Source organism: Macrobrachium rosenbergii, chromosome 42 (genome assembly GCF_040412425.1).
Source record: "Macrobrachium rosenbergii isolate ZJJX-2024 chromosome 42, ASM4041242v1, whole genome shotgun sequence".
Taxonomy (NCBI): domain Eukaryota; kingdom Metazoa; phylum Arthropoda; class Malacostraca; order Decapoda; family Palaemonidae; genus Macrobrachium; species Macrobrachium rosenbergii.
This window is the reverse complement of record NC_089782.1, coordinates 30,496,549-30,509,235: the sequence shown is the minus strand read 5'-3', so window position 1 is coordinate 30,509,235 and position 12,687 is coordinate 30,496,549. Positions and strand designations below refer to the sequence as shown.

General features: G+C 35.1%; 2 protein-coding genes across 2 annotated transcripts in view; both read left to right on the top strand.

Annotated features, from left to right (window-relative positions):
- Nucleotides 1-1,357, top strand: part of LOC136828142 (organic cation transporter-like protein) — a 14,037-nt gene extending 12,680 nt beyond the window's left edge. The window contains exon 13 of the mRNA XM_067085961.1: nucleotides 732-1,357. Coding sequence (XP_066942062.1) covers nucleotides 732-777 — 46 coding nt within the window. The 3' untranslated portion in view covers nucleotides 778-1,357. The remainder of the gene's footprint in view (nucleotides 1-731) is intronic.
- Nucleotides 1,358-3,328: 1,971 nt separating this feature from the next.
- LOC136828141 (uncharacterized) lies at nucleotides 3,329-11,846 on the top strand. Its single transcript, XM_067085960.1, has 3 exons — nucleotides 3,329-3,412; nucleotides 8,211-8,390; nucleotides 10,366-11,846. The coding sequence occupies exons 2-3, from the start codon at nucleotides 8,223-8,225 to the stop codon at nucleotides 10,660-10,662; spliced, it is 465 nt and encodes a 154-aa protein (XP_066942061.1). The 5' UTR covers nucleotides 3,329-3,412; nucleotides 8,211-8,222; the 3' UTR covers nucleotides 10,663-11,846.
- Nucleotides 11,847-12,687: the final 841 nt, after the last annotated feature.

Sequence of the window (12,687 nt, the reverse complement as noted above, 5' to 3'; positions counted from 1 at the left end):
AGGAATGAGGAATAAGGAGTTGAAGTGAATATAGAGTTCAGGCCAACAACACTGGGACCGATCAGGTCATTTAGCGCTGAAACGGAAATTGAGAGTGAAAGGTTTGACAGGTGTAACAGGAGGGAAACCTTTTGCTGTTGCTCTACGAATCAGTTGTTAGGGAAGGGTTGAGGAGAGCAAGATGGAAGAAAGAGAATATGAAAGGAGGTACAGTAAAAGGAACGAAAGGAGTTGCCTACAGTGCACCGCGTGAGGTGTACTGACAGCACTAACCCCCTACAGGGAATAATTGGATGATGACTGAGTGGATGAATAAAAAATAATGAATAGTACTAAGTACAAAGTCATGAATGAATAATAATTATAAAAACCAAATTAATCAATAATGATTTAAACAATAAAGCAAATAAATGGCGAATAGAAATATTAAAGAAATAAATATCAATTAAATACAATATTTTCTTTAGATTTTAACCTAGTCTTCATTGATTTCTTTATTATTTTTATTTATAATTTATATTCTTATTTTTTCATTCATTATTCATTGATATTTGTTAAATTATCATTTTTTTAGTCAAAAGATCTTTATTCATTTATTTATTTAAATTAAACTGGAGACATATATATATATAATATATTATATATATTATGTATATATATATATGTGTGTATATATATTCCTATTCACTCACTTTCATCCACGACTTTCTAACACCCGCTATCTCTTTCAGTGAGAGCCCAGACACGACGGAAGAAAGCAAGCCTATGAGAACGTAGTGAGGAAAAACTGTCGGGTTTAGTGAAAGCTAAAGGTGTCAGTACAGCTGGGGAATGACGAACCTACATGTCCCATTATCGTGCCGTGGCAACCTACTCGTCGAGCCCATAACAACAGAAATACGACCCCAAAGATAGTGATTCTTTCGAGTTGAAAGTAGATTTGGTTGAGATCATTTTGATAATTCGTTCAATTCAGCGTTTTTTGTAAGAACTCCTGTGAGAGAGAGAGAGAGAGAGAGAGAGAGAGAGAGAGAGAGAGAGAGAGAGAGAGAGAGAGAGAATATGTCAGTTACGCTTCGTCGAGAAATCACAATTAGACCAATATTGTTGACATGTTATTTTGTTTTTGATGTTATTAATTGTTAATTTCTTTGTTGATTTCTGATGATATTGATAATTCCTTTGTTTATTTTTGTTGTTGTTGTTGTTGTAAATATAACCTTGGCACAGGGTATTCATTCTATGTAGTACAAATGTCATCACTGCACATACTTAGCGCAGGAAATGTAACGACAATAAATCATTCTACACAATCCTTTGCGCAGGAAATGTAACGACAATAAATAATTCTACACAATCCTTTGTATTCTGTACCTTTACCTTACAGAAGGTTACAGTGATCAATATTTCTGAAGAAAGAGGAACGAAAAGTTTGAAAATATTTTTATGAATATAAAAAGATATTCAAAATCTAAACCAGGCTTCATTTATTTATGTTCTTATCCATTCATTTGTTATCATTAAATATTTATTTCTTTTCTAATAACTGATCTCTTCTTACAGGGTTTCCAGTTACCTTATTTTACTTTACGTTCTGTATAATAATAATAATAATAATAATAATAATAATAATAATAATAATAATCTTTGGAAGCTTGAATTTCAAGTCAGTGGCCCCTGTGGTGGGCTTGTTCCATATGAATAGGGTTCATCCTCTGAATAATAATAATAATAATAATAATATAATAATAATAATAATAATAATAATAATAATAATAATAATAATATTGTTGGATTAACTTACTACAACACTATTATTATTATTATTATTATTATTATTATTATTATTATTATTATTATTATTATTATTATTATTATTTAGAAAATCAACCCCCTATTCACACTGACTTGAAATTCAAGCTTCCAAAGAATATTATGGTGTTCATTCGACATTAGTGACAGAAGGTAACAGTACACGGAAAGAAGCGATTAGACAACAGAAAAGAAAAAACGACAAATCAATTAGTAAAAAAAATTGATAAAAATATAAATAAATTATTAAAATACAACGCGAATTGTCTTAGGGTAGCAATGCATCGCATCTTCGCCTGAACTTCTGAAGAAGTTCCAATCGCAAGACTCCCTCAGTTCCGCAGTCCAGCGGCGTGAGGAATAAAGGAGACCTCTGGAACTGGGAAGTTCCACACCGTGGCACATTTCGTATGTGATTTAATATTTACAACAACCAACCGATAAGTCTGTTTGACGAATCTATTCTTGGTTTCGGAAAGAGAATTCAATTCCAAAGGTTTCTATAATTAGGGTTTCAGAATACGTCAAAGTCTATTGACGTTTGAGCAGCGTGGGATATGTGGCTGCTATTCATATTCCTAAGAATTTATTCTTTATTCATGCCGCATATACGTTTATGCCGAATAGGCGGGAAAGGCCGTCAAACTGACGTTTTCCAGAGAGAGAGAGAGAGAGAGAGAGAGAGAGAGAGAGAATTATAGTAAAATACATATAAAGGCATTTTATAGATAAATGTATTCGTGTCACCAACAGAATTCATCTACTTGTAAGTAATTTATATATATATATATATATATATATATATATATATATATATATATATATATATATATATATATATATATATATATATATATATATATATACATATTTATATATATAGATAGATAGATAGATAGATAGATATATATATATACATATATATACATTATATATTTATATATATATATATATATATATATATATATATATATATATATATATATATATATATATATATATATATATATATATATATAATCTGACTCATATGTAGCCTATATATGGGGAGAGAGAGAGAGAGAGAGAGAGAGAGAGAGAGAGAGAGAGAGAGAGAGAGAGAGAGAGAGAGAGAGACTTCCAAGATTATTCTGGTCTCTATTTCCGGTGTGGTTCGTATGTTTCCGTTCTGAAAGAAGTCCATTTCGTTACTGAAGTCAGAATTGCGACACATGATGAAAGTTCCAATACTGTTGTCTGGATCCTGACTCTTATTATAAGAAAAAACGAACATGTTCTCCATTACGGCAGATGCCAGTTGTTGCCATATATATCTCGAACGATCAAGGTATTCCTGCGTAAAATATGTCACAAGTACGTTCAAGTAATTCAATTTATCGATATATACGATTAATAAAATAATATATCTGTACAACGTAAATTCGAGAAGGTATATTAATAGTTCTCTGAATTATATCTAAAAAAAAAATATGGCAACTATATCCAAGATCATGACGTCACAGATACGTCCGAGTAGCCCCGTGACGTCACGATCTTCACAAGTCATTGTTGTTCTGTCGTCGGGAGTAGGAAGACTGTCTCTTGGTGTGCTTCGTCCGACGTAAGTTTTAAGCTGATTTAAGCGTCAAATTACGCTTTTGTGTCACCCAAATGTTATTTCATTACAGTTCAATGTTTTCCTCGGTGTTTGGAGTAAGAAAATGCCACGAATAATGGAGGAATTTGTGAGAAATAAGAGAAGATCATGTTTCGTGTGTAGCGGATGCAGAGTCTGGGAGTTTCCTGAAGGAAAATACCGAGAATTTTTATGACGCACGTTCAATTCTCAAGTCGTTATGGAGAAATCTACGAATTCTTTGCATCATTTAGACTTTTATTGGTTATTTATTGCCATTTTACTGATAATTTACTGAAGGGTTTCCTTTAAAATGAGTAAATGCGGATGTATTATAACTTCTAGTGCATTTTTGCGTGATAGGTGTCCCACAGACGCCCACTGAGTTCCCGAGTCTGTGGTTGAAGTCTGCGGTTTCTTAATGCCTGATGGTTAGCATTGATAATCTCATAATCTTAACAGACAAGGTGGTGTTCCGTCGGCTTAGCCTGTAGGTTGCTTAGTTAACGGTTTGATTAGTTTTCCAACGGGCCGTTAATCCGCTCCTGACACGGAGCCTAGCTCAGGCTAGCCCTAAGGCACAGACGTAGCCTGCACTTGGTGCTGATACAGCAGGCCGTATGCCAGCATTCTTTTAAATATACGGTTTCTTCACCTTTTTATGTTACTCAACGATATATTTCTTAATTTACGTAGGTTAAGGTCGTTTTGCATAACCTGGATTAGTCCTGTGAACATTTTGCCTAAAAAGAGATGAATATTTTGCTTATTCCTGTAACGCACTACAGTCTAGGCTACACATTGCAAAAGCTTTCAGAAACAAGAATAGGCTGTACATGATTTACTGATGTAAATGAGCAAGTTAATTATATATTTATGCTTGGACCGTATAAATATGCGCTAGAGTATATCAAAAACCTCCTAGTTTTTGTTGTTTTAGAACAAGCCAGCCTTTTTCCTTGAGCACCCTGTAATTAGGTCAGTCTGTTGTATAGAAAAACCACTTAATGTGGCCCACCCATTCCCAATCTACCAATTATTAGTGGCCTTGTAAACTTTAAACAAGTTATGGCCAGGCTATCGTTTAATTCCCCCTTTTACTGTATGAAGGAAAAGAATACCAAATGATCATTTTTCATTGTTAATTTGGTAATAATAATGAGAAATTTATTTGACAACAGTATGACACTTCAGTTTCTTGCAAAGTACATAAACCATATATTTTCCAGACTCCATATCCTGTGTTGTATGCTATTCTGAGCATAATCTCTGGTGCAAACCTCTGATATTTGTGTTAACCCAATCCCAAGGCTGAGGAACTTGAAGGCTAACACTTTTTTTGTGGACCCATCCCTTTAGCGTGGAAAGGATAGGCCTATGCAGTACTGGTATTGCAATCAGATTTATAAATACAGTTTATACACTTTGCCTTAATACATGACAATGTTTTAAGCATTGGTAACGATTTGCAGTTTGCAGATCCTTCCTTGTCTTTTACTGAGCTCATTTGCATTTCATTTTGTTAGTGAAGTTATCTTTTGTTGCTAATATGGTGATGTCCTTAATTTAGTTTATCTCTGTATGTTAAGCAAACATTTGAAAGAAGTCAACATTTAATATCATTCATTTGTGTATTTAAATAACCAATATTTAAGTAACAAATGCTGTTTTCACAATGCAGGCAGTAAGTACTGTACAGTCAAATTTCATAGTATATACAATTTACCACATATTCACCTAGAACAGTAGCCTAAGTGGGCAAATTTATGCTATTTTTCATATGCTTTCATAAACTTTTATAATACCACACCTTTTAAACGTAAGCCTACTTCATAGACCAGGCCATTTGATCTTGCATAACCCAAGTTTCTTGCACAGGCCATAGGGAATTTTTTTTTTTTTTTACTTGAATTATGTTAGGCTACAGCTCAAGTATGTAAAGCATTAGCTCAACTACTCATTGCCTTAAGTATTGAATGACGAGGGTAGTGAAATAAGTTAAGATAGGTATAGCATGCACTGCAAAGCTTGCTCATAGTTTCCCTGTAGCTCGGGTATAGACTGGGCTAGGCCACATTTAAAGAATGAAAAATACAAGTGTATGCTTTTGATTTTTGTAGATTCTGAATCCAACTTCACAAATTCATTTAGCTTTTTCTCAGAACCTGTATTTTTTTTGTAAGTGTTTTTAAGGAAATTCACCTATCACGTACCCTCATTAGCGGAGTACATCACTGTATTGATTAGAGAGTTCCTTGCTCTGTATGCATCTTTTCTTGTACCTTCTGAATTTAATTAGCTGTCTAACCCTTATTTGTATGTCTTAGGAGGAAGGCTGGCTATAAAAGGTCAGCTGCTAAGTACTGATTATAAAGTCCTTAGCAGTAGCTAGAACATGGCCACGTTGTTCTCATGAAAGGCAGTTGACGTGCCCATTAACGTAATGCATGTATCTCATCTTGTATGCTCCTAATTTTTTGTAGCTCCTGAATTTGATTGCCTTCTGTAGCTTACTTATCTTTCGCTGAACGGCAGCAACAATATGCAGTGAGTGCGCCTTGCTGTCGAACTTCACAGTTCCAGAGGTCCTTTGTACCCCACACCATTGGACTGTAGAACAGTCTTGCTGAGGTGGTTGTGCAATTGGAACCTTAAAATTCAAACAAAGGTAGAATGCATTAATACCCTGAAGCAACAAACCTTGTATTTTATAAAATTTTTACATTTTTATATATGTATTTATTAATGTCTTAGTATATTTTTCTTTTCCAGTGACTGATCTCTTCTTTCTGTATTTCCTATTACCGTCTGTTACTTCTGTCAAATGAACACCATATGCTTTGAAAGCTTGAATTTCAAGTCTTTGACCCCTGTGGTGGGCTTGTTCCATATGAATAGGGTTCATCTTCCGAATAATGATACATAATGATAATTTCCAAAACATGCCATTTTTATGTTTTAGGAAGACGTCTAACTTCTCACAATGACTAAGGCCTGCCTGTGTTAATCTTCTACTTTAAAAACCCCTTGGCATTCTTGGTACTCATTGAATATGCTTATTGATGTCAAAAGGATATTCTGAAATTGCAATTTATAAAATTTTTCCCAGTGACGCAACAGCAAGCCCAATGCCATTGTACATGTCAGCATTCATTGTGCGTATGTGTGTACGAGAATGAGTCTCTCTCTCTCTCTCTCTCTCTTTTTCAATCGTGTAATAAAAAGATGTACAACATTATCAGAAGTTTTCCTGGATAAATACAACATTATCATAAGTTTTCCTGGATAAATACAACCTTAAAATAAGTTTCTTGGGTAAATGGTCCTGTTTAAGAATTATATCTTCCTTACCAGTATGTCACTATTCATATTATAGCTGTTTTCATGTAGCAATTTAGCCTTTAAACTTACAGCATGGTGTGGATTCTTAATTATCAGGATCCGTTGTAATTATGACAAGTAGACGATGTGCCAAAGTTTCTTTGGCGCAATCAAGTTTTCTGTACAGTGCGTAATCAAGAGCACTGAAAATAGATCTATCTTTCGATGGTCTCGATATAATGCTGCAACCCATGAAACTCTGTTGCATTGACAGAAGCACAATCATGGCTAACTTTAACCTTAAATGGAATGAAAACTACTGAGGCTAGAGGGCTGCAATTTGGTATGTTAGATGATTGGAGGGTGGATGATCAGCATACCAATTTGCAGCCCTCTAGCCTCAGGAGTTTTTAAGATCTGAGGGTGGATGGACAAACAAAGCCATCTCAGTGGTTTTATTTTACAGAAAACTAAAAACTAAATTTGAGATGGAGAGAGAATTAATTGATCACTGCAACTGCCTCTGTCACTGACAGAAAGAGGGAGAAAATGTGTTTGCAACTGCATTTGCAGTCATTCCATTAGTTGACCAATACAACGTGTCCTCGACTTGCGGCAGTTTGATCCTACGGCACTTTTTCAGTGCCGTTAACGGCATTTTACAGCGCTGTAACTTGATGTTGCATGAAGTTACAGCGCCATTGACAGTGCTAACGGCAAGTGCTGTAACTTGATGTTGCATCAAGTTACAGCGCCATTGACAGTGCCAACGGCAAGAGTAGGCATCAAGTTAACGGCACCGTAACTTAATACAGCATCAAGTTACAGTGCCAATAGTGGCGAAAATCCACTTACGGCGAGACGCTGAAACAGATCCCCTGCTGTAAGTCGAGGCCACACTGTAAACACGACAATTTTTGAGCCGTGAGATTTTCTAACATTATGTAGTGACATAATAGCATATTGAGCATGTCAGTCAGTGGCTCTCCCTTGAAACTTAGTCTCCAGCCTATAGTAGGAGGAATAGGTGAACAAGAACTATAGGTTAGGCTTAGGCTTTAAGCAAAAATCCCCTTCTACAACTTTTAAAAAAATTTTAACTTAACTGATTAGCCTTCATGATTTGCTAACTCGCCAGCATGCTTGAGATTACGTCTTTTCACTGAGATACTGCAGTGTATTTTCTCAATGTCCATTATAAATTTGCTAGGTGCTGCATTTAATGTTACTGTATAGCTTTTTTTTTTTATTCAAATATGGTGTTCGTATGAAAGTCACTCTTCCCCCCATACATACTTTTAAAGTATTTTGGATTTTCATTGTCTTTGTCCCATATTTGGAAACTTCAGTGATAGAAAGTTTTATGTACCCTACTTAATAAAGCACTGTCCTTATAAATATCTTTTATCAAAACATTTCTGTGTTTGTATTTTGATTTTATAACCAGGTATCCTATTTCCAGATCTCTACGAACATGAATTATTTTTACGTTTTCTTCGGGTTACTGGTGGCAAGCATTGTTGGAGCAGTCGAATTCGCTCCCACAGTTGTCGTGCCGCCCCAGTTCAAAACTACCCCGCCATCTGAGACACAGCAGCAGTTCCAGTACGTACAGACAGTCTACAAGGAAACGAATCACAAGGTACGCATTCGGTTAGATCGTGGCCGTCAATCTTTCTTTCTTTAAAACTGATACACCAGAAATTCAGGAGACGTCAACAGCAGCAGAGAGCAGGAATGAATTTGCTCCTAGCTTGAATGTTTGGAGATCAGATGATGCAACAACTGCACTAGGCAAACTATTGCACATTTCAGTTGTAGCCAAGATAAAGCTTCTAACATGTTGAGAATTTTATTGTCTCCCTAGACCTTGCAGGCATTCAGGCCAAAAGAGGACAGAACAGGAGACTGTGGATAGGACCCTTTTCACATCTAACCCCGTACAGTAATTTGAAAATCTGACGTAACGACAATAGTTTTAATGATGTTGGTGAAGTTGTAGTTAGTTAATGTAGCTATGCATGTCCACAGGAAGGTGATTTACTTGGCAGTTTTTCATTATATTATTTTCCCTGAAAAGTGTTTTTAAGTCATAGGTGTACAGGTGTACAAATATGCAACTGTCAGAGTTCGTCAATTTATCATCAAAGGCTTAATAAGTTTGCTGTATTTCAGCATGAAAATAACTGCTGGTACCTTCAGAAAAAACTGACAAATATCCACTTTTTAACTGTTCATTTACAATAGTGAAGCACCACTTTCTATTACACTTATCCCATACATAACTTTTAATTTAATTTAGAAAATTTAGTTATGCTTTAAAGGTTTCACATAATTATTTGGAATAATTCAGTGATTTTAATAGCAGCAAGCATACACACATGAATGCTTGGTTTCAAGCATGCAAAGTTGTGTATGTAATGCTTGTTCCTTGTAAAAATTTTGAGACTGTATGCGTGTATGTCTTGCCAGTATCAAACTTCATAGCTTTGATAAATCTATACCATGAACCACTCTTTCTTATACTGGTATTTTGGAAGACTGCATTCCTAGAGAGAGAATAGCAGAAATCATATATAAATTTAGTTTCCGTTTATATGAATTATATCATTATAATTTCCATTCACTGGTAACCCAAGGGTACCACTTAATTTTGGTTGAAAACTTCAGCCTAATTACTGCAAGGTTATCCTGCATCAGTTTTTAACCGTCATTCAAGGTATAATCCTTCTGCCATTGCTTGTCAGGTTACAGTATTAATTTGTGTATTTTAATCAAACTCCTGAGGTAAACACCTTACAGCATTTAAAAACCAGTATTGGGACTATTTTCATCCCAGTTATGTTCTGACATAATAGTTTCGTTCCTCTGCTTGGGTTTGTGAGTTAGCAGATTTGTTTATTCACTGTCAGAGGAGAAACTCCTTTGCCACATTATTCAGGTATCTTTTGGACGCTTTACATCACATATTTGCCACCATTTGGGCTTACAGGGTGTCTCAGGGTTGCCTCAAGTTTTGCATTTATTTGCTGTACTTGCATGTCATAGTAAAAGTCCAAAATAGAACTTTTTGTCAATGAAATGCAATACTGTACAGTATGTCTTTGTACATAAAAGGGAAATCATTCTTCATGTCCTTCTTGTATATATCAGGTAGGGAGGTTTAACCGTTCATAGCTAGTCAGTGTTGTAATACTGTATTCAGATACTACTTATACAAATACAACTGTACACAGCTGTATAATTGATTACAAAATGTCCTTTTGAACTTTATGGTACTCACTTTGGGCATCAGAAGATAATTGTAGGGAGAAGAAAATTGGTTTTGAGGATGTTTATGCAAAGACGCAAGGTAGTACTACCCTAAAACAATTCACCTCTTATATTAATTTATTTATATTTTTAACTTTTTATCTTAATTTATTCGTTTATCTTTCTTTCTTTTATCCTCTGTAACTTCTTTCAAATGAACACCATACTTTTTAGAAGCTTGAATTTCAAGTCAGTGGCCCCTGAGGTTTGTTCAGTATGAATAAGGGTTTATCTTTTGAATAATAATAATCATAAAAAAATGATTATAATAATAATTTTGCATTAATATAAATCTTGACTTCCAGACTCTGCTCCACACAGTGGAACCCCTCCAGCCATCGTACGTAGTCAAGTACCAATCCACCAGCTACTCCACCATCAACAACCAAACGATCAAAACAGAATCCGTCGAGTTTGCCACTGTTGTTAACACAACAGTTTTGTACAACTCTGAGGACATGCAGTTGTACACCTACATTGGTGCTCCCACTTACTACCAGACTTTGGAGTTCGCAACCCAGAAAGTGGAGTACACGCCCATCAAGGAAAACTCCACTACCCCTGTGACGGTCACTGAAACGAATGCCCTTCCCTTCATATAAAGAGTTGATAATCAGCGCTTGGTAATTAGAAGCCGTGAAAGTCTTCGAGAGGCATTTTTTATCATTGGAATCTAAATTTCGTACAGAAGATGAAATATTTGATTTGTACAGCCTCTGAAGAATTCATTTCAAGATTGGCGAGTAAATGTGTTCTGATCTCAGTATTTCGTTAATTTAGCTAAATTTTCGTTACGATTAAGTCGCCCATAATGTTTGTGATTAAGTCGTCCATTGTGTATGTTTTGACTACTGTGTAAAGGAAAACTTTGTTTCGGAGAACATGCTGTGATTTCACGATATGTTTATTTCACGAACTCTGTCAAATTTCCCATGGATTGGTGAATCTCATGTTTTGTCAAAGCAAATTTGTCATATTGCATTCACAATCTCCACTTAATCAATGTTTCTGACAGCTCAATAAGTGCCGAGTCTTCCATATGAGCTTTTTATTGTATATTGTAGTCTTTCAACTGTATACTGTAGTCATATATATAGTATATATTTGTGGTTATTCCATTATAATCCTTATAACAAGACCTTGTCGGTGGAGTTAATTCTTGAAAGAAAATTTATGCAGTAACATAGGTAATGAGACATTGGTTATGTAATGTATAAAACTATTTCGGAAACAATGCAGTATATTGTAGTTTTTCAAGAAAATATATACCGCATACTATATTTTATGGGATTGTAAGATAAATACATTTCACATTGTCAAAAAAGTCATGGGACCATTTTCACTGGTGATACGTACACAGTTTGTCATTTTTTAAGCCTCGGTGACAAACTATAGTGAGCATGCATAATTCACACCAGTTCTTGCATATAATTAGTTTTTAATTGTGCCAAGATGCAGTTTACATATCTTCATGCTGCCATGGTGTTCCACTAGGGTTAAGATACATTGTGCATGAATTTGTGGGACCAATCATAGATACGTCTTTTATTTTTATTTTTTTTTTAAACCTTATGCAAGTGTAGTTACCCTCAGTATGTTGGCTAATTTATACATTTGTTTGTGCTTTCCTTCAAGTAATCTGTAATAGTTATTTTTTCAGTGTTTCATTTTATTACGACAAGTATAGTGACATATACTCCAAGATGTCTCTGATCCTCTTTCACTGGTTTGTCGAGTGGAAGCTGGTAAGTGTAATGTTAAATATTTGAATACATTAAATTTTGAATGTATGCCTTTTTATAGAGTAAAAACAAAGTTCCTTTGTCAATTATTCTTCTCCTGGTGATAATGGCGCTTTAAGACGGCTGAGAACTAAATATATTAGTTAACGTAGCTCAGTTTGTGAGTGACAGTAGGCCTATCTGATAGGCATTTGTTTTTGTTAAGCTAATGACAGCTGCAGGCTGCCTTGCACTGAATGCTCTGTTTATGAAAATGTTGGGTCGTATCCTAGGAAAAATACAAATTTTTGAAATTTGGTATATATATGTTATTGAAGGTGTAATGTCAGTCATGTGGAAGTAATGAATTTCTGTTTTTGACATAGGGGATGTCAGAGTGTTGTCATCTAAGTATGAACGTCAAAATTTAGGTTTCTTTAAGTGCTCAGCTGATGAAACCCCTCATTGACGGTCGACAGACTGCAGAGAGAGAGAGAGAGAGAGACAAATTATAGGAAAAGGTGATGAATAAATAAATATGAGGGAATAGGAAATAAAACTGATACGCCTGAAATTCAAGAGACATCAGCAGAGATAAGGAATGAATAAGTTCCTGGCTTAAGTATCTGAAGATGAGAAGACTTGCCAACCTCATTAAGTAAACTATTCTACATTTTAGTTGTAGCCAAGAATAAACTCCCTGCAAAAGTTTACGTTGGTGTAGATGTTATAGTTAAAATTCGCAAGGCTTTCTTTGTCTCTTACCTATTCCACTCAGACCTTACACTTTCACAGTTACCTATTCCTCTCTAACTTTACACTTTCACAACTGATCTTTGGATGACAGCCTCTTGTACTGTACTAGAGGCAGTTTTGACTGCACTATGACAGGAAGAAAGGTGGGGT